At 43.9% G+C, this 27,508-nt stretch overlaps 2 protein-coding genes and 1 long non-coding RNA gene across 4 annotated transcripts; 1 reads left to right on the top strand and 2 right to left on the bottom strand.

Moving 5' to 3' along the window:
• Nucleotides 1-129: 129 nt before the first annotated feature.
• Nucleotides 130-27,508, bottom strand: LOC120690244 (G-type lectin S-receptor-like serine/threonine-protein kinase At4g03230). Of its 2 annotated transcripts, XM_039972846.1 has the most exons (10): nucleotides 27,362-27,508; nucleotides 26,830-27,281; nucleotides 26,372-26,424; nucleotides 25,744-25,805; nucleotides 24,763-24,867; nucleotides 14,716-14,915; nucleotides 14,348-14,558; nucleotides 13,823-14,060; nucleotides 13,550-13,700; nucleotides 130-967 (listed from the first exon to the last, which is right to left on the bottom strand). In XM_039972846.1, the coding sequence occupies exons 2-10, from the start codon at nucleotides 27,250-27,252 to the stop codon at nucleotides 656-658; spliced, it is 1,755 nt and encodes a 584-aa protein (XP_039828780.1). In that variant the 5' UTR covers nucleotides 27,253-27,281; nucleotides 27,362-27,508; the 3' UTR covers nucleotides 130-655. The 2 variants fall into 2 exon arrangements, with proteins under 2 accessions (XP_039828780.1, XP_039828772.1); XM_039972838.1 differs by having other exon boundaries at nucleotides 26,830-27,497.
• Nucleotides 20,138-21,481, bottom strand: LOC120690257. The gene is made up of 2 exons (XM_039972855.1): nucleotides 20,568-21,481; nucleotides 20,138-20,454 (listed from the first exon to the last, which is right to left on the bottom strand). The coding sequence occupies exons 1-2, from the start codon at nucleotides 21,220-21,222 to the stop codon at nucleotides 20,399-20,401; spliced, it is 711 nt and encodes a 236-aa protein (XP_039828789.1). The 5' UTR covers nucleotides 21,223-21,481; the 3' UTR covers nucleotides 20,138-20,398.
• On the top strand, nucleotides 23,804-24,556 carry LOC120690271. The gene is made up of 3 exons (XR_005681690.1): nucleotides 23,804-24,111; nucleotides 24,187-24,283; nucleotides 24,366-24,556. It is a non-coding gene; the product is annotated as an uncharacterized LOC120690271 (long non-coding RNA).

The following is a 27,508-nucleotide window of genomic DNA, read 5'->3' as shown; positions in this document are numbered from 1 at the left end:
CTCTGTACCTTGTATTGGGCTTAGGGCAGGCTACGGCCCATGATCTATGGCCGCTCTAGCCCATCGGAGTAAGACAAGTTTCGAAAATCGCACGGTTATTCTTATTCAGAGGTTCAGAATATGTACAGATATTCAGGACACAATTCCATCCTAAGATATGTATAAGAGTAGCACTGTAAGCACATGCAAGTTCACATCAGCTACAGTCACGTATACTAAAGTGTACCCATACAAATATCAAGTTTAGGCTGACCACAGCGGAGGGAGCAAGAGCAAATTTGCTCCCTCCTCGTTTCCCACGCCCTCTTTGTCTACAGTGCCAAACAGTACATCTACAGTGTCAAACAGTGTATTTGTTTTTTCATTTCCTCCTTTCACTGTGGACGGCGAGCGGCTGAAGTCACTCCAAAATGGACCAAAAATTGCTGGAGCTGGTCAAGACTCGAGAAGAAAATAAACCTTCCGTTAACACGTTGATGGGCATGGTCATATCTTGCATCAACTGTGTTAACTTATATATATCCTGATCTCTTTTTTTCTGTTTTTTCTCTCTCTCTCTCTCTCTCCGTGTCTCTATGAATTCTGATCATATAGCAGTCCTGTACAGTTACTGGCCTAGAACTGAAACGCCGAGAACATGCATGTGTTCCTGCTACTACCTGCCTTCCTCGTGATCCGTCAGCGTGATGTTGCTGATCCTGCACGAGGACTCGCCGAACGAGTCGGACGACACGGCGAGGCTGCTGATCCGGACGTTGTAGTAGGCCGGCTGCCGGGGCTCCGGCATGGTGATCAGGCTGCCAAGCATGGCCACCACCTCCGACATGTTGGGCCGGTCGTCGGCGCTGTCCTGCAAGCACAGCAGCGCCACGTGCAGGCACTTCATCACCTCCGGCACGGGCACGTCGCCGCCCAGCGCCGTGTCCACCAGCTCATTCCATTTCCCGTCCTGCCACAGCTGGTACGCCTGGGAACAATTCGAGCCAATATTATCACTATAGTAGAAATGGTCTTTGATCCTACACGTTAGTCCCGGCCATCATTGGACCCGGGACCAAGGCTTTAGTCCTGGTTCCAATGGTTAGAGGACAACTGAGAGCTTTAGTTCCGGTTGGAGCCACCAATCTGAACTAAAAGTCATCCTTTAATTTAGTCCCGGTTAGTAGCTCCAACCCGTACCAAAAAGGTTTTTAGTCCCGGTTAGTGGCTCCAATCGGGACTAAAGGATATTTCACGGGTTCGTTTAAAAGAAAGGCATCTCATTGAAAGTCACATGTGCTGTGTAGGTGAGGTGTTAAGGAAACTACACGTGAGGTGAGACATCTTGGATCACTACTACAAAAATGTTGATTTGTCCCGGTTGGGAAACCGCTGTTGTCCCGGTTTCCCAACCGGGAACGCCTGTCCGGGACAAAAGGGGGTGCCCTTTTGTCCCGGTTGTGGCAACCGGGACAAAAGAGGACCTTTTGTCCCGGTTGGTAACACCAACCGGGACAAAAGGTGCAGCCAGCGCCCACGTGGCTGGCGCACCCTTTTGTCCCGGTTGGTGTTACCAACCGGGACAAAAGGTCTCTTTTTTTTTCATGTTTTTCTTTTCTCAATTCTTTTTCTATTTCAATTATACTTTTGCATTTCAATTAAACTTATGTATTGGAATTCAGTGTGTATGATCTCCACTAATATATACATATATATATAGTTACTTATATAATATTTGTCCTAGATAGTTTTCATATATAAATTAATTCACTTATATATATATGTATACACATATCTATACATGTGAATTCCTTTACATATGAAAATGTCTAGGACCAATATTATATAAATATATATATATACACATATATATTATTGGAGTGCTTATATATATAATACATACATACTCCATCATATTTGCATAGGTATATTCGTTCTTAATTACATAGTAGAATTTGCCTTTTGGAAATTTAATACATACATACATACTCATAAATAGAAATTTAATACATAGACACACATATATATTTACATAGTTATATTCGTTCTTAATTACATATATACGCGTATATTGTCATATTTACTGTGATTGTCAATATTAGATATTCCATCATAGTAGAATTCGCCTTTTGGATCGAGGACTTGCTCAACAATAAATCCGGAGAATTGTTCTTGAATCGCCATAACCTTTTCCTCCGGTATGAGTTTATCGCGCATCTCCCCGACCTATGGAAAAAGGGGATAATTAATTTCGACTAATTAAAATACGAGTTCAAATATTAACAAGTTTTTTTACTTACTTCCTCCTCCCAATCTGTCCAGCCCTTTGGAGGACCTACCAGACCATGGATGTTCTCGCATACATAGTATGCGCACAATACAGTGCCTGGTTTCTGCCTCATACACTTTAAGAGAGAAGAAATTATCAGGTATTTACATGAATATATAATAAAACTAATGAATCGTGCAACGAATCATCCAAGCGCGTACCGGAAAATCTGTCTTGATCTTCAATTCCTTGTCAAATTTGCCTGGATGATTTTTAGCGAATTCTTTCCAAACCCTGTGCATGATTAGAACAATTATAGTCAAGTAACAAAGTGATTCAAATTATCGGTCATGGACGGAGTAGTGGTAGAATTACTTTTTCATCATGTTAAGAAGATTTTCGTATTGTTCTGGAGGTCTCCTCAATGAGTCCATAACCACGAGTAGGCTCTTCTCGGGAATTATGACAATTAGGACAAAGTGTTCACTGCAAGATTATACGGAGGCAGTTCTTGGTAGTTAAGGTTTAAACAATTCGATTATAGAATAGAAAGAGTTAGACGGAAGGAATCACTCACGCAAAGTTGTAAGGAAACAATATCATTTGCTTGTTGTGATGAACGCTTATGTACTTGAACAAGTTTTGGAATATGTCATCGGGATTGTCCCGTAGAAGCCTCCAATTACAAGTAATTGGGTCGATGAAGCCGAGGTGAGAGTATCCCTTTCTTCTGCAAGTATGTATCTCCATTCTACATGATACCGAATAAATCAAGAGATCAGTATGTTGAGATCATGCAAAACAATACGTAAGGACAGTAAAATACTTACAGAACCCACAAGCCGACCATAGAGATGTCGAGGGCCTCCTGATGGAATAGTTGGTAAATTTCTTCCCAGTTTATCCATATAATGGCCTCCCCCCGTAAGAAATCGTCATCTTTAATCTTTGCGCCCTGCATGAAGATGCAATCGGCCATCGCACGCATGTAGTGCTGGTGCAGCTTATACATTTGCGTTGGAAGCACAGACACTACTTCGGGGGGTACAAGAGTTTTGCCGATCTCAAACGTCCATTTGACGACCACATCGGCCTTTGGAATATCTTCTCCCCCTGCAATCTGAGCGGCCGTCAGGTTTGATTCTTTCAGAAATGTAACAAAGTCTTGTTCTTGCGTCGTCTGTCCCACTACGAGAGGCTCTATTGATTGTTTCTTTTGGGCTCCGAGCTGTGGAACGTCGGACGACGACGACTTTGATTGTCTCTTCTTTTTCTCAGTAGTTTTGATAATTCTGCGTTCGTAGTCTGAAGGGGGGTCTCTCGGAATGAATTTTCTCTTATTTGCTTCGCACATTCCCTTAAAAAATTTCAAATCTATCGGATTTATCACTTTCTCGGGCTCCGGCTTCGGCTTCGGCTTGAAGTGCTCTTTAACTCTTTCTTGAGTTATCCGATCGCATTCTTCAAGGCTCATGTCCCAGGGTTTAATAGGAGCCTCCTTGGTTTTCTTCTTCTTTTCCTTCTTCTTTGGAGGCTCCCTAGCCGGTGCAGCTACCTTCTTTGCCGGCGGCCGTTTCTGCTTCTTTGCCGGCGGCGGAGGGGGGTGACCATGGAGGCGACGGTGACGCTTGAGTGTTCATCGGCGCATGAGATGATGGTGATGGAGAATGTGCCGGTGAACCTTGCCGAGACAGTGCTGCCATTGGGGAGTTTTGCGGAGATGCCGGTCTTGGAGAGGCATGCTGAGATGCCGGTCTTGGTGTTTGATCATCCGACTTTAGGACAATGTAGCGCTTATCCCATAGGATGTAGCCATGAATGGCTTCTGCTAGTGTCCTCTCCCCATCGCCTCCAGGAATATCAAGCTCGAGCGTCTCCCAACCCTGGCACACCTGCTCCACGCCAACTCTTGTGTATCTAGGCGGAATTTGCTGCCCGTGGTACACGTCGCCTGGTTCGGTTGGCATGGCGGTACCGTACGCAACAGTGAACATTAAGTTCTTAACGGCAGTCTGCAGGTCACAAGGTGTCCGGTGGGTGATCTCATCCACTGGAAATCGCTGCGGGGCCGACGCTTCAACTGCGGCCTGGATCCCCGTGGGCTCGGCAGCGGCGACGTCTGTGGAAGCGCAGCTGCTTTTCCGCTGAGACAGGTGATCGGCTGCGACACTAGGCTCTGGAGGCAACGTTTGCGCTTGCTGTTGCTGGCTCATTGCTACGGCCACTTGGCGTTGAACCTCTTCCTCCAGTCTTTGATCGTGTGACATGAGCCGTTCCTCTAGCCTTCGCAGGTGCTCCCGCTCATCATTCTTTCTTCTTTGCCGGCTTCTATATGAATCAATGTATTCCCTGAACCCATACTTCCACGGAACCACGCCTTTGCCTCTTGTGCGGCCCGGATGCTCTGGATTCCCAAGGGCGTAAGTCAGCTCGTCCCTCTCTCTATCCGGCTGGAATGTTCCCTCGGCCGCTGCTTGTATGGCCTCCTGTAGTCTCTGGGCAGCTCGCTGGATGTTTGGCCCATAGATGCAGTCACCAGTCAATGGGTCCAAGCTTCCCCCGTGACCATAAAACCAGGTCCTTGACCTTTCAGGCCAGTTCATGGTCGCAGGTCGGATGCCTCTGTCAAGCAGATCCTGCTCCATCTTCTCCCATTTGGGTACTGCAAGCTTGTAGCCTCCTTGGCCTAGAGTGTGATGGTACACTTTCTTCGAGGCGTTGTCTTTGGCCTTCTGCACCTTCTGAAGCCCAAGCTCTGAAGACTTGTATTCCACAAATGCATCCCAGTGACCCCTGAGCTTTTCGAGCTCGCCGGTAAATACGGGTGTGGTCCCGGTCTTGATATATTTCTTCGTCAAAATTTTCTTGAATGATCGCAGTTGTTCGGCCATCTTACTCAGGGTCCAGCGCTTGCATATCTCTTCGGATTCAGCTGGAACCGTGAAGTTTTTCTTAAGCTCCCGCCAGCACCATTCTTTTTCTCTTTCGGGTACCGCATCCCGTTCCTCGCTTGGATTGGAAGCTTTCCAGAGCCTAAAGCTGATCGGGATGTGGTCCCTGACAATACATCCGGATTGTCTTATGAATTTTTTGGCGGCAGCTTCTGGAGCGATCGGTTCGCCATCTGGACCAACTTCCGTTATAATGAACCGCCCTTCCAGTTTTTTTGTTGGGCCTCGCTTCGTCTTTTTCTGCTGCGACGATGATCCAGACGGCTATAAAAAAAACATTCATAGTATTCATATAGATTCAGATGAAAATATGATTGTCACTACAAATAAGTATAGTTTTGATATGTACATTAGCACTTTGTTCAGCAGCAGCGTCATCCTGAATAGATGGTGCCTCAATTCCATCACCGGACATATTCAAATATATGTCGGTATTGCTGCCATCATCAGCTTGTTCAGCGACATCTCCTTGACCTTCGCCAATCATATTCAACAGGAACTGTTCGTCTTCCGCGTCTGTGTGTCGCGGGTCCATCGTAACTAAAATATGAATACAAATAAAACCCTTAAAAATTATCTAAATAATCCACTCCAGAAATTTGCGGCTAGGGATAGGCGGAGGGCCGAGGGCCGAAGGCGAAGGGCTCAAAGCCGAGGGCCGGAGGCGCACTGGGGCGAACGCGGAGCCGGGGGGGACGTGGGCTCAGGGCGAGCTATGAGCAGAGACGGAGAGAATGATTCTTTTGCATTGGGGGCTTCCTTGCTAGGCTTTATTGAATTGGGTCCATATATGATACTCTCTCCATGTCAAAATAAGTATAGTTTTTTGCATCCAAATTTTGTCCCACAAAGAATGTAGTTTTAGCTTGTAATGAGATTCATCTAATTAAAGCAATACTAATTATACTCTCTCCATGTCAAAATAAGTATAGTTTTTTTCCTATATGATTTTTTTGTTTGATTTTCTTTCTGGAAGATCACATCTAAATATAAGTGTCACTATCTAATGACTACTTGGCTGCAGGTAATTGTGATGGATGGGGTGCTTCCATCAAGTTTGGCCCTGTCCACATGATATTTTAGGTGGTCCATTTAGTTTGCCACAAAATTCTAAGATCTTTCAATCTACGTGCAGCGCAAGAGAGTCATCGGGGTCTTATGTTCTTATTGACATGTGGTTTTTTATCACTTTTTTGTTAAGTCCAAGCCAAAAGATTCTCAATTTTAATTTGAATCATTTGTTGAGTAGAAATTATAATATCTGTTGTCAAAAAGGAAATTATCATCAATTAAAGGTTAGGGCTCGGTTGTAAGACGTATTTCGATTACCAAACTTTACCAATTTTTTGACCAATAATTAGTCAAATTATATACATATATATTTAGTGCACAAAAGTTACATCACTATATTCATACTCAAATCAAAGGAATTTAATGATGAAGATTCTGTAACTAGCAACTAAGAATATATAATGATGAATTAAGGGTCAAAATCTACCGAGACTTTCTCCTATAACAAAATACAGCCGACATTGATAGAGCAGGCGAAGTGCTAGAGTAGGTAACACTGTCAAGTGACACCATAAGAGTATGAGACAAATTCTAGATGAGGACATCACAGATCGGCATGTGTAGTAAGACAGAAGTATCCACTAGATGAGGACATCACGAACTCCCGATCTGTAAAAGAACAGATCGAAGAATACCCACACAACAGGGCGGCGGCGCGGCGGCGTGCAGTGGAGGCCGCCGACGAGGGCGTGCGCGCGGAGTGGAGGCCGGGGGCGGCGCTCGCAGGGACGACGGCGCTCGGTGACGTGGGCTCGCGCGGCGGGGCTCTGGGCGGCAACGTCGACGGCGGCGGTGCTCGGGGAGCTCGAGCGGTGGGGGGAGCAGGGGAACGGACGGCGCGGGAGGGAGGAAGGGCGAAGGAGGGAGGAAGCTAGGAAATATATGGGGGGGGGGCCTTTTGTCCCGGGTGAAGCCACCACCCGGGACAAAAGGCCCCCCCTTTTGTCCCGGGTGAAACCACCACCCGGGACAAAAGGACCTTTTGTCCCGGGTGGTGGCTTCACCCGGGACAAAAGGGGTTTTTGGGCGGGCCGGGAAAATTCCCAGCCCGCGGCCCACCTTTAGTCCCGGGTGGATCTACCACCCGGGACAAAAGGGGCCCGTTTTCCCTCGTTCCCGCCTAATGTTATGTTTGTTTTTGTTTCTTTTAACTTCTCTTTTAAAATTGGCTTTCATTTGTTATTTCAGTTAATAAAATTATGATTCCAAAAATTATGGAACAAAATTTCTTATCTCTATATAAACTTGATACACGCAACAAAAATAATTAATTTTCATTCAAGTGATTGGGTCAATGAAATATCTAACTTTTTTGAAATCATATTTGTTATTTTGACCATGCAAAAATATATTAGGTGAAATTTTTTTTCAAACTGTTGCTTTTCGATAGAAAGTGGATTCTATCACGATATTAACGTTTAAAAAGTGAATTTTAGATAAAATTAAGCAATTTCATGATATTAATGAGTAGTGTGTGAGTTTGAGAGATAGTGTGTTAGTGAGATTGTGTGTGTTAGTGAAAGAGTATAGTGTGTTAATGTGAATGTAATTTCATGAAATAAATAAAATTAGTTGAGTAATCCATTATTGAATGAAAATTATAATTGAGTCTAGTAATTAAGTGAAAAATATATAAAATAATATAAATAACACATAAAATATAATTGTACAGTATATATATAATAAAAGTATTCGAATTGCGATTATGTTTTTATACAATAATATAAAATGATTCAAGTACATGAAGGATTAGCGGTAACAGACTTTCTCTTCACAAATGTCCCTTGATTATGATCACGGCGCAAGTATGGAGCATCATCATTGGCTAGCAGGATGCATGGATCAGCATTTACTTCGAAAGGTGGAATGGCAACAAAATTATTATATTCTTCTGAAAAGTCTGTCTTGTCCTCCACTCCAACGATGTTTCTCTTTCCTGATAGAACTATGTGTCGCTTAGGCTCATCCTTTTGCTTGTTGATCCCCTTCTTTGGCTTGCTGGACATGTCCTTAATGTAGAAAACCTGAGCGACATCCTGGGCTAGGACAAATGGCTCGTCTCTATACCCAAGATTGTTGAGATCAACTATTGTCATCCCATACTCATCTTTTGTTACCCCTCCTCCAGATAGCTTAACCCATTGGCAACGAAATAGAGGCACCTTGAAATTGGGACCGTAATCCAGCTCCCATATCTCTTCAATGTAGCCGTAATATGTGTCTTTTTTTTCCATTATTGTCCGTGGCATCCATACGAACACCGCTGTTTTGGTTGGTACTCTTTTTATCTTGGGCTATCGTATAAAATGTGTTTCCATTTATCTCGTACCCTTGGTATGTTAAGATATTCCAAGATGGTCCCCTAGCCAATAAGAACAGTTGTTCACTTATATCCATGTTATGCATTAGATGCTTCCGCAACCAGCTACATAAAGTGTTCATGTGCTCACGTGTAATCCATGCCTCAGACTTTTCCGGGAAATTGGAGAGAAGAATTTTCTTGTGTTCCTCGATATATGGGTCAACCAAGGATGATTGTTGAAGAACCGTATAATGCGCTTTCTTGAATGAGAAATCATCTGTGCAGACATAAGATTTCTTTCCTAATGTACCCTTTCCAGTTAGTCTCCCCTCATATCGCGATTCAGGGACTCCAATCAGTTTAAGGTCATCAATAAAGTCAACACAAAAGTCAATGACCTCCTCAGTTCCGTAGGCACTGGCGATGCTTCCTTCTGGACGAGCTCTATTACGAACACATTTCTTGAGTACCCCCATGAACCTTTCGAATGGGAACATGTTGTGTAGAAATACTGGTCCGAGAATATCAATCTCTTTGACAAGGTGCACTAGAAGATGTGTCATGATGTTGAAGAAAGATGGTGGAAATATCAGCTCAAAGCCAACAAGACATTGCACCACATCGTTTTGCAGCTTTATCAAATTCTCCGGGTCAATTATCTTCTGAGAAACTGCGTTGAGGAAGGCACATATCTTCACGATGGTTAACCGGACGTTATCAGGCAGAATCCCCCGCAGCACAACCGGAAGAAGTTCAGTCATAAGCACATGGCAGTCATGGGACTTGAGATTTGTAAATTTCTTCTCTGCCAAATTTAAGATTCTTTTTATATTGGATGAGTATCCAGATGGAACCTTTATACTGCTCAAGCAGTCAAACATGGTTTCTTTCTCTTCCTTGCTAAGAGTATAGCTGGCAGGACTTAAGTATTGTCGTCCATTATCTCGCTGTTGTGGATGTAAGGCATCTCGTTCTTCCATACGTTGCAATTCTTGACGTGCTTCTACTGTATCTTTTGTCTTTCCGTACACTCCCAAGAATGCTATCAGGTTGACGCAAAAATTCTTCGTGAGGTGCATCACATCAATTGCATGACGAACATCTAAGACTTCCCAATATGGTAGCTCCCAAAATATAGATTTCTTCTTCCACATGGGCGCCATTCCATTTTCGTTCGGAACAGGTTGGCTACCAGATCCCTTTCCAAAAACAACTTCTAGATCTTTTACCATGTTGAAGACGTCTTTACCATTACGGTGCATCGGTTTTGTTCGGTGGTCCGCTTGGCCTTTGAAATGCTTGCCCTTCTTTCGTACCGCATGCCTGATGGGAAGAAACCGACGATGACCCATGTATACAACCTTCTTACAGTGAGTCAACCATATATTATCGGTATCATCTAAACAGTGTGTGCATGCTTTGTATCCCTTGTTCGAATGTCCTGACAAGTTACTAAGAGCAGGCCAGTCATTGATCGTTACGAACAGCAATGCTCGTAGGTTGAAGTTTTCCTGTTTGTATTCATCCCACATCCGTACACCTTCATCGCCCCAGAGCAATAAGAGTTCTTCGACCAATGGTCTTAGGTACACATCAATGTCATTTCCGGGCTGCTTTGGACCCGGGATAAGCACTGGCATCATGATGAACTTTCGTTTCATGCAGAGCCATGGTGAAAGATTGTACAGACAAAGAGTCACAGGCCAAGTGCTATGACCACTGCTCATCTCACCAAAAGGATTCATGCCATCCGTACTCAAACCGAACCTTATGTTTCTCGCATCCAAATCAAATTTAGGGTACGTTCTATCTATTTTTCTCCACTGCGACCCATCAGCGGGGTGTCTCAACATCGAGTCTTTCTTGCGTTCCTCTTTGTGCCATCGCATCAACTTAGCATTATCTTTATTTCTAAACAGACGCTTCAAACGTGGTATTATAGGCAAATACCACATGACCTTCGCAGGAACTCTCTTCCGGGGAGGCTCTCCCTCGACATCTCCAGGATCATCTTTTCTAATCTTGTAACGCAATGCACTGCATACGGGACATGCATCCAAATTCTCGTACTCGCCTCGGTAGAGGATGCAGTCGTTGGGGCATGCATGTATCTTTTGCACTTCCAGTCCCAAAGGGCAAACAAGTTGTTTGGCTTCATACGTTGTGGCAGGCAATTCATTGTCCTTAGGAAGCATTTTTTTAACAAGTTTGAGTAATTCACCAAATCCCTTGTCGGATACACCATTTGTCGCCTTCCATTGCAGCAACTCCAAGGTGGTGCCAAGTTTCTTAAATCCATTTTGACAATCTGGGTACAACAACTTATGGTGGTCCTCTAACAACTTCTGGAACTTCAACCTCTCCGTTTCACTCTCACAGTCTGCCTGCACATTGTGCAATGCTTGCCCCAGATCGTCGCTGGGATCATTTTCTGCTACATCTACTTCGGGCTCTTCCATGGGAATATCGTCATCGAATGCACCGATTCCAGCATTCCCGGGAAAGTGGTCGTCAAAATCTTCTTCTTCATTGTCTTCCATGGTAACCCCCTGTTCTCCGTGCTTCGTCCAACAAACATACTTTTTCATGAAACCATTTGCGAAAATGTGGCTGTGTAGGATTCTTGAAGATGAGTAATCCTTGTTATTGTTGCAATGAACACACGGGCAGCACATAAAACCATTCTGCTTGTTTGCCTCAGCCACAGACAAAAAATAATGCAGGCCATCAATGAATTCTTTCGAACGTCGGTCAGCATTGTACATTCATTGCCGGTCCATCTGCATTTTAAATAAATCGATTTGAATTCTTTACACGTATCGAATAAATAAAATATATCAAACCTAAATTAAACTAAATGTAACATAACATGAATAATTAAAAGATATGCAATATCTATCATACATCTTGATTAATTAAAAGGGGTACTTAATCCATTACAGAACTTAACAAAGGAGTACTATACATGAAATTTAAAAATTCGGTCAACAACACATAGGTTTTCAACCGTCCTTGCGTTGGAACGCAGAATGTTCTAACGGATTTCTTGCTGGCGCAGAATAAGATGGCGGAGCTGAAACCTCCGAGTTTGGTGGTGACGAACCGTAACGCCGCAATAAATCCTCAAGATCAAACGGAGGTTCCTCGCCCCTTGCCATGCATTCTCTATATTCTTTTTCCAAATAACGGAGCGCTGCCCTATGAAAAGCACTAGGTTTTTTGGACCGACGACCTACTCGAGTTGTGCCCTTCTCTCCAGAAGGACAACGATCACCCCCACCGGCGCCACTCCCTCCAGCTGTTGAAGCCATATTTTACTGAAAAATACCTTTATTTTCCACAAAATTATAAATTCTTACCATTACAAAGCAAAAATTATTTACTATTACAATTACAATGATCAGATTAATAACTCTTGCAAATAACAATGAAATTATATAAAAAAAGACGAAATGTATCATTAATCCTCAAGAAATCTCTAATTAATTGAAAGAAATCTCTATAACTTCTAATTACTTTGACACCCTTCAGTTCCAGGAGTACACTCTTTTCAATATCCAGAAACCCTCTAGAAGAAAAATAAACCTTTATTTCTGAAAATGTATATGTCAGTAACCTCAACCCTGCGGTGATGACACTGCCTTTCGGGGGGACACGGTGCGGTACAAGGATGTCACCAATCGGCTAGTCGCAGCACCAACATTTACGATTAATAGGCACAGCACTTGGCACAGGCAGCATGCTCGTTCATATGCTCTCAGTACAACAACGGCATGCTGACTGCGTCAAATGCTGTCTTCTTATCAATCGGAAGTGCTGGTGATGCGACCAACCGATTTGCGACGTCCTTATAGCGCATCGTGTATCCCTGAAAGGTAGTGCCATCACCGTTGGATGGAGATTAACGACGTATACTTGTTTCGAAATAAAGATTTTTTTAGCTTCTAGATGGTTTCAATGTGAGCCTGATTAAATACATCACTAGAGTGTCAAAATAATCCATTCATAATACAAAAAATTCTATAATATACTCATTTCATTAATTCATTCACGAATAAAAAAATCAACTATCCACAATATGGTCATATATACAAGTACATCACATGAAGTATCTACACTCATTCTAAAAATTTCTACTATCCATATACTCATCTAAATCTAAAAGAAAATTACGCCTACATATATATGCAATCTAGCTAGCAAAATAATGTCCAAGAAATGAGCTAGCTACACATTTTCTCTATTTCTAAAGTATGAAATGAGCTATACAAGCCAAGGAAGAAGAGAAAAACAAGCCCCAAACCTTTAGAGCAGATGGATGGACGGGGAATCAAAGATCTTCACAAATGTGGTGAAGAAATGAGCAAAACTCCTCTATCCCGAGCCAAGAACAGAGAAAACAAGTGAGCTGAATGGCTCGGGCGGGGGGAGAGGGAAGGGGATAAGGGGCGCAAGGCCTTTTGTCCCGGTTGGAGGCACGAACCGGGACAAAAGGGGGGCCTTTTGTCCCGGTTGGAACCACCAACCGGGACAAAAGGCTCCCATTTTGTCCCGGTTGGTGTCTCCAACCGGGACAAAAGGCCCCCGTCCCCCCCGCTGGCCCGGCTAGCCGTTGGACCCGGGACAAAAGCCACCTATTGTCCCGGGCCCAAAGGCTGCCGGGACAAATGGCCAGGAACAAAGGCCTGTTTTGTAGTAGTGATTCGAATTCTGGGTCACATAGAATATTTTTTGCTTTGCACATACCCTTTGGTCCCGGTTATTGGATCCGGGACTAAAGGCCGTGACCTTTTATTCCGGACTGCCGATCCTGGTTCGAAAATCGGGACTAAAGGGAGTTTAGAACCTGGACGAAAGGCCCGTTCCCTAGTAGTGTATGTTTTTTTTCAGTGCTAGCTCTCTGTCAGGCGAATTGTTTTGTGAACTCTGGATTCTGCTGGTTGCAGGGTGAGCTAGGTGCTGAACTGTACTACTTACGTGTCCTGTGAGGTAGTAGAATTTGCCGTACTGGTCCAACCCGGCGTTCCTCATGCCGGTAATGATCTCGAGGAGCAGGACGCCGAAGCTGAACACGTCGGACTGGGTGGAGAAGAGGCCCTCGAAAGCGTACTCCGGTGCGATGTAACCACTGGTCACAAGAAATGCAGAAGCTATGAACGTCGTGCACAAGATCACCAACAAAGACTAGTTCTGAATTTGATCGGTGTTTGGTCACTACTGGTTGTATGATACTAGTAAACTACTGCATACTGCGTGCCGGCGACCGTGGTGGTGATGGCCTCGGGGACGTTGGAGCAGAAGATCCTGGCCATGCCGAAGTCGGAGATCTTGGGGTTCATGTCACAGTCCAGGAGGATCTTGCTGGCCTTGAGGTCCCGGTGGATGACCTGGAGGCGCGAGTGCTCGTGCAGGTAGAGCAGGCCCTGCGCGATGCCGTCGATGATGCGGTACCGTAGGTCCCAGGTCAAGATCTTCCCTTTCTCAGCGTCTGCAAGTAAAGGCGGTCGCAGCACGCTGGGCGTCAGTGAACAAGTGGCTGCAGGAAATGGTACGGCGTGCAGCATTGAGAAAATGAGGTATATACAAGGTTCTAAATAGCGGACTAAGGGGTTTAGCGGCTGGACTCTAAAAACAACTAATAACGGGCTAAATGAGGTTATAACGGGTTATAACGGCTAAATTATACATGAGTTCAAATAGCGGTACCATGCCTAAATAGCTATAGCGGACTATAGCGGAAGCTATAGTGGGAGATTTAAAACTTTGGGTATATACCGAAAATGAAGAAGTCGAGGCTCTTGTTGTGCATGTACTCGTAGATGAGCATCTTCTCCTCGGCCAGCACGCAGCAGCCCAGCAGCCGGACAAGATTGGTGTGCTGCAGCTTGGCGATGAGCTGAATTTCCGTCTTGAACTCCATGAGGTCCATCACCGAGCACGACGACAGGCGCTTGATCGCGATCTCCAGCCTGCCGGGCAGCACGCCCTGGACGGAGCATATATATTGTTCAGTGTAGGTTGAGCACAGCATCGCTATATATATATATATATATATATATATATATATATATATATATATATATATAGTGGAACTGAAGAGATCAGTAGTGTGAAAATTTGTGACAGGAAAACTGAATTGTTACCTTGTAGACGGGTCCGAAGCCGCCCTGGCCGAGCTTGTGGTGGTCGGAGAAGTTGTCGGTGGCGTCGGCGATCTGGTCGAAGTCGTAGAGCAAGAACTCGGAGTCTCTCTCCTCGATCCGCCAGAGCTCGAGCACCTGCTCCATCTCCATGGACATGGTGGGCACACTCACCCAGAGCCGTCTCATGGTTTTCAAGGGCTCTAGGGCGAGCCAGATATTATGAGCCATTTAAGCCAACTATTTTTTATTTGAGACGATAATTACAAAGAAAACAGAATTTTTAATAATATATATAATTTATGAAGAATAATGTCAATATTACAAATTAAAATTAAAAAAGTGCAGCAATTTATTTAGAACATATATGTGCCTAGTAATTAAAAAATTAAAAACCCTAACAATTAATCAAATGAGAAGTTGAGAACTCTAATCGTTAGAAAATTGAATTTACGGCTCGTTAGTACCAACCTGGTAGAGCACTAGTGCGCGTGAACCTTCCCTCATCTCCGCCTCGCGTCTCTAGAGCATGCTTGCTTCGTGCCCTGCCAGGCAACACCATCGCCAGGCATGCATCGCAGCCCCAGGCGACCGAAATCGGACGCCTGGGAGCGCTGCCTGCGCTAGGCGTCTTGTCCAGGGTGGGAAGCAAACAGGCAACTAGTCTCTAGAACCTCACCACCGCGACCCACCTGGACCTAAGGATGGCAACGGGTCGGGTTTGGATCGGGTGGAGTCTCCGTGCACCCAAAACCGAAACTCGAAATCGAAACCCGAACCCGAACCCGAAACCGATTCGGGTGGAAATCCATCACCAAAACCAAACCCGCGGATACCCGAAACCCACGGATAAATATACACAGATTCACATGTATAAATAAGAGACAACAAATAATAAATATTTTCATGAGTCAACTTTCAATAAATTTAATAGTCTAAGTAAACAAGTTATCATTAACATATTATAAAACATGAGTTTTAATTCCAAATGATTTATTTCGAATATCCATTGGATATCCACGGGTGGAAACCAAAATCCGAAACCAAACCCAAAACCAAACCCAAACCCGAACTAGAAAACCGTGGGCGAAAAACCAACCCCAAACCCGAAAAACCGAAACCCGCGGATACCCGCACCGAACCCGATCCGCTGCCATCTCTACCTGGACCTCCCGCCCCCGGCACCAGCCTCCTCTGCCGCCCTCCTCTCCGCCGTGGGGGCCTCCCTCGCGCTATGCCCGGAGCACCGATTCCCGGGCTCCGTCTCCACCCCAACAAGCTCCGCCTCCGGCCTCCGCCGGTGGTTCTGGTTGCCCCACCAGTGCAAGGCGCCCCTCTATCCTCACCCCATTTGATTTCTTGATTTTGGTCAAATTTCTTCGCTCGTACTGGTGAATTGCCCTGGTTTAATTAATTCAAATTGGGTCATAATTTGTTGCAATCGGTAGCTGGATCATTCTTTTGATCTTTTCCCTGTTTCCTTGTTTCCTCGTTCTTCAGTATTCCCTTCCACGTTCATTTCAATGGGTATTGCACCTGACAGCTGACATTGTTGACTTGGAGGATGGATTCTCCGCAGAGATTGGTCCATAGATGCATATCGAGCCATGCAGGGTGGTGTTCGAGCAGCTTCCGATTTGGGTTCCGATTTGGGCGTCAATCGCGTGCCATGGTTCCGATGCGCTCGGCACTGTGGATTGGCGCCGATACTTTATGTTTTAGGGAGGAAAACCCTGTATTGTTGATTTTGTGCATGGGCCAGATGGCATTGGGGAGTTTCTTCCTGAACCCACGACTAACTACTAAGTGTTAGAATTAGCCAGGCTTCAACATTAGAGGCTAATAACCCAAGATCTTAACATAATCTAGTTCATGACAAATCAATCTAATGCGGAATAAATGGTTAACATTATACCAGTGTTAGCAGTAGCAGCAGTCATTTACGCCTGATCCGTAGAGGAAGTAGGCGTTCTTGTCGGTGTAGAAGATGCAGCAGCGAATCGGCGTCCTTCGGGCGCCAAACGGGAGTGCTTGGCCTTCCAAACCCCTCCAGTGCCTTTAGCGATCAGACTAGCGGTGGCTAGGGTTTTAGAATGACATGAATGGGTGATTAAGGTGCTAACCACGACCTTATATTTATAGGCACTATGGGGCTGGGGGCCAGCCTCTGGAAACGGGCCTAATGGGCCTGCTGATCACAGCCCATTAGGGTTTTATGATTAGGTTTCCTTAATCGCGTTTAGATGGTTTAAACACTTCCTTAATAGTGAAGATCACAAATATCTTAACTGAAATTTATTTCCAACATTCTCCCACTTGATCGAACGGTTAAGGCTAATGTTCGTATCATACTAATGTTCACCCTTAGTAGTAACAGAAAGTACCGGACCAATGCGTCGTCAGTAGCTTGATGCACTACTGGGACCCCATTACCCACAGTCTCACTGAAACACCTCGGTAGAACGCTTATTCGTTAGTTGGGAGTCATAATGGCCCTAAACCAGGACCTAAAGACTATCCACCAAACCCATATTAGTAACGTGCTGCTTAAACACGTTCGGTGGTAAGCCTTTAGTGAGCGGATCCGCTAACATAGAATTAGTTCTTGTGTGCTCAATCTTAATGGTTCGATCCTGGCATCTTTCTTTATCTTTCTTTCATAACACGATACTTAAGGTCAATGTGTTTGGAAACACCACTTGACTTGTTGTTACTCGAAAAGAATACTGTAGACTGATTATCGCAGTATAACGTTATATGTTCCGTAATGCTGTCAATTACCTTGAGGCCCGGAATAAAATTTTTAAGCCAAACAGGCTGTCCAGTTGCTTCATAGCATGCCACAAACTCAGCTTGCATCGTCGACGCTGCAACTAAACTTTGCTTAGAGCTTTTCCATGATATAGCTCCACCAGCTAACGTGTAGATATATCCTGATGTAGATTTCCTACTATCCACACATCCAGCAAAGTCAGCATCAGTATAACCCACAACTTCAAGGTTATCTGATCTTCTGTATGTGAGCATGAAGTCTTTAGTGCCTTGGCAGTAACATAATGCCTTCTTGACACAAACCCAGTGGACCTTTCCGGGATTTTTCTGATATCTTCCAAACATTCCGGTAGCAAATGCCAAGTCAGGACGCGTACAGACTTGTGCATACATCAGGCTTCCGACAGCTGAAGCATAAGGTATGTCCTTCATCTCATCTGATTCCAATTGGTTCTTAGGACATTGGGCTTCACTAAACTTATCGTCCTTCGCTAATGGAACAGGTGTGGCCTTACTCTTATCCATATTAAATCTCTTAAGCATTTTCTCAATATATGCCTTTTGAGACAATCCTAGTACTCCTTTGGTCCTATCTCGGTATATCTCAATGCCCAGAACATAAGAGGCTTCACCAAGATCTTTCATATCAAAATTGGATGAAATAAATCCCTTTGTTTCATGCAGCATACGCTTATCACTGCTCGCTAATAGGATATCATCCACATAAAGCACTAGAATTATAAATTTACCACCCTTTATCTTAGTGTAGATACAATTATCCACATCATTCTCCTTAAATCCGAATTTCTTAATCACTTGATCAAATTTAAGGTTCCACTGTCTTGACGCTTGCTTAAGCCCGTAAATGGATTTATTAAGTCTGCATCCCAAATGTTCCTTGCCCTTCACAACAAAACCTTCCGGTTGTGCCATGAAGATGGTCTCATCCAAATCACCATTAAGGAACGCAGTTTTGACATCCATCTGATGTAGCTCTAAGTCATAATGAGCCACTAGCGCCATAATGATTCTGAATGAATCTTTCTTAGACACAGGGGAGAAAGTTTCATTATAATCAACCCCTTCCTTTTGTGTAAAACCTTTGGCTACAAGCCTTGCTTTGAATCGTTCGACATTCCCTTTAGAATCACGTTTAGTCTTGTAGATCCATTTACAGCCTACTGGTTTGACTCCATTAGGAATATCTACCAGATCCCAAACATCATTGGAACTCATGGACTTAAGCTCTTCTTCCATGGCCTCAACCCATTTGGCAGAGTTCTCACATGATACTGCCTCTCTAAATGAGTTAGGATCATCAGCTTTCCCAATATCATACATGTCTTCACTTAAGTATGTCTCATAATTAGGGAAAACTGTCTGTTTCCTAGACCGCTGTGATCTTCTTAATGGTTCAACAGGCTGAGGTGCTGGTTGAGGTGTAGTCTGAGGCACCTCGACAGGGTTCTCAACTTTAGAATTAGGTGCCATTTGCTCAGCTTGTTGTTCGCTCGCAGGCTCAGGAGCTACTTCAACAGGCGGAGCAGCGCTAGTACTCTGAACAGGAGGTGTAATCTGAACAGATGGTGTACTCTGAACGGAAGGAACAAACAGCGGCACTAATTGAGGTGTTACTGTTTCTTGAATCGTCGGGATGGGAAGCTCGGCCCGAATTTCTTCAAGATCAATTTCCCTCCTCGGAAAGCTCCCACTGATTCCTGCATCCTCTAGGAATACAGTCTGCCTGGTCTCAACGAACTTAGTGAAACGATCAGGACAGTAGAATCGGTATCCCTTAGACTTATCAGGGTATCCGATGAAATAGCAGCTCACCGTTTTATCATCTAATTTCTTTTGCTGTGGATTAAATAACTTAGCTTCGGCTGGACAGCCCCACACACACAAATAATTAAGCGATGGTTTCTTCCCAAACCACAACTCATAAGGTGTTTTTGGCACGGATTTGGAAGGAACACGATTAAGTATGTGTGCGGCTGTTTTTAATGCTTCCATCCACAGCTCCACAGACAAAGTAGAATAACTAAGCATGCTACGTACCATGTCCATCAGTGTACGATTACGACGCTCAGCAACTCCGTTTTGCTGTGGTTCGCCCGGCATACTGTACTGGGCCTTTATACCATTCTCTTCAAGATACTTAGCGAATGGTCCAGGTACTTGGCCGAATGGAGCATGTCTCCCATAATATTCACCACCTTGATCCGATCTCACTAATTTAATAGTGACATTATGCTGATTTTCCACTTCAGCCTTGAATATTTTGAATTTATCTAATGACTCGGATCGATTATGAATGGGGTAAATATAACCATAACGAGAGAAGTCATCTGTGAAAGTAATGAACGAGTCAAAACCATCAACAGACTTTACTGGGAATGGCCACAAATATAAGTATGAATTATTTCTAATAGGCCCGAACTCCGAGTAGCTCCTTTCTTAATTGTCTTAGCGAATTTCCCCTTAATACAATCAACGCATTGTTGATCTAATTCTGAGAGATCTAATAAATGGAGTATCTCTTCTCTTATGAGACACTCAATTCTCCCCCTCAATGTGGCCCAAACGACAATGCCACAATTTCGAAGAAGTCTCATCATCACGCCTACGCTTATGCGATACATCATCCACATTCATTGCAGAATAAACTTTATCAAGAGAGAGCAAATAAAGATCGCCTTGCAAATGACCAAGGCCCACACTTAAATTATAAAATTTAATGTTGCACACAGAGTTGCCAAACTCACAAATATGTCCTGACTTATCTAAACGCGAAGCAGAAATAAGGTTTCTCTTCAAACTGGGAACATAAAGAACAACATGCAAACTAAGGTTGAAGCCGCCTGGTAACTCCAAATTGAAGCTCCCAATGCCTTCAACCTTCACTTCATTGCCATCAGCCACTCTTAGACTTCGCTCCCCCTCTCTTATAGTTCGGATCGAACTGAATACCTGCAGTGAATTGGAAATGTGCACAGTGGCACCTGAGTCAATCCACCAAGTATTAGGAGAAAAATTCACTAAGAATGATTCATCAATAAAAGATACATAATCAGTAATTGTACCTTTGTTCTTAAGCCACTCCTTAAATCCATGGCAATCCTTCTGCTCATGTTTAGGTGACTTGCAGAACTTGCACAACCTCTCATTGGAGGTCTTCTTATGTGACACGACCTTGCTCTTATGGCCCTTAAACTTTCTCTTATGCTGCCTGCTGCTGCCAGACTCAGCCTGATGCTTAGGAGTGTTGCTCATGCTAACACGCCCAAAGCGCTCGCTGACCATGTTGACAGCATCCTTCATCCTCTCAGCTTTCTGCCTTTCTTCTTCCTCAACACAGTAGCTAATGAGCTCAGCCATGCTCCAAGTCGCTTTCTGAGTGTTATAGCTTATTTTGAAGGGACTGTACTGTACTGACAGAGAAGTCATGATGAAGTGCACCAAAAAACCATCAGAGATAGCCATATCCAGTGTCTTCAGCTTATTTGCCATGTCACACATGCTCATAATGTGCTCCTTGATTCCACTTTGCCCATCATACTGTGAAGTCAGCATCTTCATGATCAGGGTGCTAGCATAAGTCTTGGAAGAACTCTTAAAGTTCTCCTCCACCTTGGCAAGGTATGCCTTGGCGCTCAGATCATTACCATCCTGGTCCTTATCAGGAATAGCACTACAGATGGCCGGAGTGATCGTGTTCTTAATGATCATGTTGGCCATCCTGTCTGATCTCTCCCACTTCTCAATGGCAGTACGATCACCATTGGGATCAGCGGGTTCTGCTGGCTTGTTTTGATATAAGGCGAGATCATACTCGCACACAGCAATGGCAACATTAACATCTTTATACCAGCTTGGATAGTTGGTGCCATTCAGGGGCTCAATGGATTTCAGGTAGCCCGTCACAGTGTTCACTGAAAATCATGAGAACAATAACTTAATTAAACTCACAATTAAGATGCGCATAAGAAGTATGATATTAACCCTAATAACTTAATTAAACTCACAATTAAGATGCGCATAAGAAGTATGATATTAACCCTACGATGGTCTGATTAAAATCATACATAAATTTCAATTTGCATCACCGATGGGGAAAACAAACGAAATTTATCATTAAAACTCGTAATTAAATCAACGATGGTCAGAATTAATTACAAGTGCTCTAAATAAACTTTCCGATGGTTCCATTTAAATAGAGTGCATCTTAATTGCTAATGGTGGATGAACATAATTTTCAGTGAATAAATGCAATTAAAACATAATTAAAAGTATTTACATAACTCATGGAAAATAAATAAACATAATGCTGGTAATAAATAAGTGCAACGGTAATTAAATAAAGCCTTTAACATAAATAGTGAATAAATCAAGCTTAAAACATTAAAACAGTAATGAAAAGGCTTTACAACTCAAAAAAATGGGCTCAAAATTCATTAAACATAAGGCTCTAAACATTAAATTAGCCCAGCCCAGCAGCGTGCGCGGCCCATTAAGCGCGCAACGGCCCAACTCAGCCCAACCCGCGAAACCCTAATGCGGAGAAATCTGGACCGTTCATCAAGATCCGGCGGCCAGGAACTAATTTGGTGCCGTATAAATGGATGAGCTGCTGTCTGAAAACCTAATCCAGCAGCCTCACTCCTTTCTTTTCTCCACGGGCAGCTCATGCCCAGCCGCCGCTGCTCAGAGGCCCGCGCCGCCACCCAGGGTCCGGCAGCTGGCACGCCAGCCCTGCACCGCGGCCCCGCCTGATGCGCACGGGAGCCTCTGCATCGCGTGCTCGCGTGGGCCACGGGCCCCGGCCGCGTGCTCCCAGCTGCCGCGCACCGGGCGGTGGGTGCCGGCGGGAGCAGTCGCGTGCCGCGCGCTGCAACGGGCCTGCCCGTCCACGCACCGCAAGGGCGCTGGACAGGCAGCGCTCGGCCACCGTCGGCCGCGTGCCGCTGGGGCAGGGCCAGCAGGCCGACGCCTGATGCGCCATGTGAGGGCCCGCACCTTGCGCGGTGGGCGGCGTGTGCCCGGCGTCGCCTCCTCATGGCACGCGCGAGCGCGGTGCCTTGCTGCGAGCCGCGACCTCATGCGCCACCTGGAGAGCTCGGCCGCCATGACGCTCTGTGGGCCCTCTCGCTGGTGTGCCGTGCGAGCTAGTCGCGCGACATGCCGTCGAGGGGCTCCACTGGGTGCCTCTTTCGGCGACCACGCGCAACTCATTGTGAGTAACAGGCAAGCCACTGATACTCACCTAGGGTTAGGGTTCATGAAATTTGGGAATTTCTCTTATGCGATCTAAAATTTGCAATTCCCCTTCTTCTAATTGCTGACTGATGCATCTAATCACATGGATTAGTGCTTTAATTTGCGGAATAAACATTTACAGTGGGCTAAAAAATGGGGAAATAACAGTAGCCGAAACCCTAGACCCTAATCACATAACTTAATCATGACATTAACTTAATCTGATGCATTACTTAAGTATGATTGCATCTAATCCGGTATTTAACTCATAAACAGATCAAAATTTAATTAAAACTTGACTTAAACCAAAATAGATTAGATCTAATCTCGTGATCAGAAACTTAATTAACCATGATTTAGATCTAATCACGCATGATTAACACATAAAAGCCATTCTGCAGGATCTAATTGCATCTAAACCGTGAATCAAACTTAACTGTGCAATAAGATCTAATCTGCACAGCACGTTTTGCATCTTAAACCGACAAAAATAGAGGCATAAACATGGCTCAAAATTGACCGTGCATGACTAGGTTAAGATGGCTCTTGATACCGATTGTTAGAATTAGCCAGGCTTAAACATTAGAGGCTAATAACCCAAGATCTTAACATAACCTAGTTCATGACAAATCAATCTAATGCGGAATAAATGGTTAACATTATACCAGCGTTAGCAGTAGCAGCAGTCATTTACGCCTGATCCGTAGAGGAAGTAGGCGTTCTTGTCGGTGTAGAAGATGCAGCAGTGAATCGGCGTCCTTCGGGCGCCAAACGGGAGTGCTTGGCCTTCCAAACCCCTCCAGTGCCTTTAGCGATCAGACTAGCGGTGGCTAGGGTTTTAGAATGACGTGAATGGGTGATTAAGGTGCTAACCACGACCTTATATTTATAGGCACTGTGGGGCTGGGGGCCAGCCTCTGGAAACGGGCCTAATGGGCCTGCTGATTACAGCCCATTAGGGTTTTATCATTAGGTTTCCTTAATCGCGTTTAGATGGTTTAAACGCTTCCTTAATAGTGAAGATCACAAATATCTTTAACTGAAATTTATTTCCAACACTAAGAAGGTTGAGGAAAGTGCTTCTGAGTTCTTGGTCAATAAGCTCTCTGAGTTTCCTGGAGAGGTCTCTGTACTCACTCTGGGCCCCTCACAAATGTAGCATTAGTATGCTTACAAGCTACAGTCATAGGATTAGACCTATTTATTGTGCAGTCTATGCTCTGCTATATGTTATAACTCAGTGTATCTGTTCTTGCTTAGGCTGTCAAAAGAGACCCTTCCTTTGCAAGCAAGGTGAAGAAAATAGTTGTACTGGGTGGAGCTTTGAGCTTTCTTTGCGGCAGGAATGTCAACCCTGCAGCTGAAGCAAATGTATGTTAACCAAATGCATTGTACTTGAGCAGGCAACTACCTTAAGCATTAAACCTTGATTGCATAACTATGCAGATCCATGGAGATCCAGAAGCAGCTGACATAGTTTTTACTTCAGGAGCAGATATTGTTGTGGTTGGCATTAATACAATGACTCAAGTTTTCTTTACAGGTTTGGTCATTGATACTCTGATCTGTTTTATGTCAAGTTCAGGGGTTAACTATACTCACCATGTGAGATTCTGTTGTTTTAGATGAGGACCTTCTGGAGCTAAGAAACTCGAAAGGGAAGCATGCACAGTTCTTGTCTGATATGGGCAAGTTCTAAAGGGATTGGCATGCCAAGTCTGATGGTTTCCACGGTACATGAAAATAATCAGTTTTTGTTATGCTTTTTCCAAGTACCCTCGGATCTGGAAAAAAATCACATGTTGATATTTTCTTATATTACTTTTGTACTTGTGTTACCATATTGTTCTCCTATTGAATTATTTGATTCCTTGTTCATGTATTTGAGAAGACAACAACACATAACAAGTAAAGAAGATCTATTATGGCAAATTATATTTACATGGAGAAGAAAATTGGTCAAATATAGAAGTAGAAATTAGTAAGCTTGTCGCAAATAATCTCCTATATTTGTTTGCATACCTTTGTAAGTAAGATGCCTCCCCGTCTGACCAACCAAGCTGTTTCTAACATTCTCTATCACCAGATGCCAACCATTTCTTCCGGCTTCTTTATTATTGGAGACACCTAAGTATTCATAGGTGGAAGAAATATTAACTGTAGTCTTTATGTCCTTAGTTACATACTCTCTCCAATCCTAAATACAAGTCAGTTGCATGGGATACTGACGGGGTCTCTAATATTGTACTATGAATAATGCTATCTTCAGGAATTTATTATCTTAAATAGAACGAGCTACATAATATGAAAGTGTGTTCAACAATGAATTTAGTCTATACAACCTTTTTGTTAATATTCAGTGGTAAAATATGTTTGAATTATACCAAAGCTTAATGGTATTATATTTGGGGCCAGAGGGAATACTCACAACTAGATAGAAAAATCATGCTGTGTCATGAACCTTAGAACAGTACACACTGCAAGCAATCAAAATATGGATGCACATAATAAAATTGAACAAAATTCATAACAACACATCTTGCGCATCATACATTTCACCAAATTGCACAAAATTTAAAAGTTGTGAAGTTAATTACCAACATATTTTCCATGATAATCTACTCAGATCATTTCAAATCGAAAGATTTGTAACTGGATTGACAAATATGCTGTGATATAGCACATGGCTTAGCTTATTAGCTAGTAGTGTATTCTTTTTTTAGTTGAGTTGCAAAATAACGGGTGTCAGGTCATTGCCAACTCTAATGATTCAAATCGGATGGGTTTTAACTGGGTTTTGTTCAATTGTTTGTGGAAGGATTTTAGTTTTCCTACTAATAACATATTTGTAACTGAAGACTCATTTGAATTGGTGCATTGACGGCATCAGACTCATTGATGTTGAAAATATTTTCTGGGGACTGTAGATGAAAAAAATGTAAGTGTGCATATTTTAACATAGATCCCAAAGAAGAATACTACAGCAAACTGCAAAGTATGTACCTGTTGTCGGCCGTTCCTCAAGTGCAAGTAATTCATTAACTTCTTGGAGAGATAATTGAGGCCTGCAAATTATTTCGTGAAGTGCAACATCGTGGTACATTTTAGTAGTACGGAAACTCCAATATCATTTTAATTGTGTCAATAAGGAAGCAACTAAGAGCATCTCCAGCAGTTTGGCAAATAGTTTGGCAAATCGAGTTGCCATCTTTGATTTTTGGCAAAAACGTTAAAAATACTCCTCCAACAGTTTGGCAAAAGACTTGGCAATTTTTGGCAAGTTGGGAAAAACCAGCCTCTAGCGCGTAAATATACGCGCGCGGCGCGCGGTTGGCATCATGGTTTCTAGTCAGGTGGGAGGGTGAAAAAAGAAATAAATAACAGAGAAGGATTCCTGATTTAAGTTTTCAAGAGGTGGAAGGACATAAATATAATTTTGTTTTTCTCTCAGGGTTCATGATGTAAGTTAGATATGGATTTGGCAAGTGAATTATGCCAAACTGTTGGAGATAAGTTTTTTTTTATTTGGCATATCTTTTTAGAAGTTGGCAAAACACAAGATATGCCAAGTAAAATATGGCAAACTCTTGGAGATGCTCTAATAAACTAAAATTTTCTAATGAGAAACGACCTTTGTGGTTGCGCTGGATCAATGGTCACATCTTGCTGGCTCTCCTTAGCACCCTGCTAATTGAGAAAATAAGACGTTGACATGAATTTTGTGTGCACGCGGTTGGGGGTTGGGGATTGGTGGGGGGGTTTGTTCCGGGAACAGAATTAACCAGTCATATACAAAAGGAGACATGGAGTTTCTTGGTACTATACTATTACAAGGTCCCATTATTTTTGGTAAGTACTAATTAATGCTTCATAACAGACTAAAATTGTGCAAGTTAATAATAACTTGAACATGTTTAGGATAAATAGTTATGTTATCTGCAAAAGCAAGTTGTTATTTAGCCCAGGCACCCAAAAATCAAGGTTCCCCCACTTGAATGGACTAGGGATTTGTTTTTTTGTCAATGTGTACTGACAAAATTTGCTGAAATCAGAGAAGCATGAGTAAGCAAAGGATTATCTGGAAGAGAACCGATCGCCCAGGGCGGCAACAAGGGTGATCAGGGGTATGAGGTTGATGTAGCGGTCGATCTCCTCTTGCGCCAGCCGAAGCTTGGAGGCCACCTCGGCGCCCGTGAACATCAGGTAGAGCTGGCTTCTGTTCTCTTGGTGCTGGCTGCAGGACCTCACGAGCTTGTAGGCACGGAAGAGTGCGGCATCCAGTTGATCCAGCGGCCTCCGCGTCTCCAGATGCCGCTTCAGCTCCGGGATGTCCAGTTTCCGTAGCAGATCGCCGACGATCTGGACATGCTGCGCGAGCTGCTGGCACAGATCCCTGTTGTGGCGCGCGGTGTGCGCCGCCTGAACGATCATGGAAACCAGACCGAAGGCGTCCACGCCGGTGACCTGCATAATGCTTGCCGCCTGTCCCAGCTTATCCCAGGACGACGCCATAGACACACAAGATAGACAGTCTCTCCCAGCTGGCAACAAATAGTGAATACGAAGGATTATAAAGGCAACACGAATTGATACTGCGAGCTACTTGGAAAAATTATGGCACCCTCGAATGATATGAACTCGCAGAAGCTGTCGCCGAGTCGCGCAACCAAATTTGCAATTGCAGCTAGCAGGTCTTCCCCCGTGCTTGTTTGTAGACCAACGATAAGTCAACGCACCGCGTCGTCCTCTTCTAGACCGATCTAAGAAT

This window comes from Panicum virgatum, chromosome 2K (assembly GCF_016808335.1).
Source record: "Panicum virgatum strain AP13 chromosome 2K, P.virgatum_v5, whole genome shotgun sequence".
In the NCBI taxonomy this organism is placed as follows: Eukaryota; Viridiplantae; Streptophyta; class Magnoliopsida; order Poales; family Poaceae; genus Panicum; species Panicum virgatum.
Note: the sequence above shows the minus strand (reverse complement) of the source record. Positions and strands in the feature narration are given on the sequence as shown.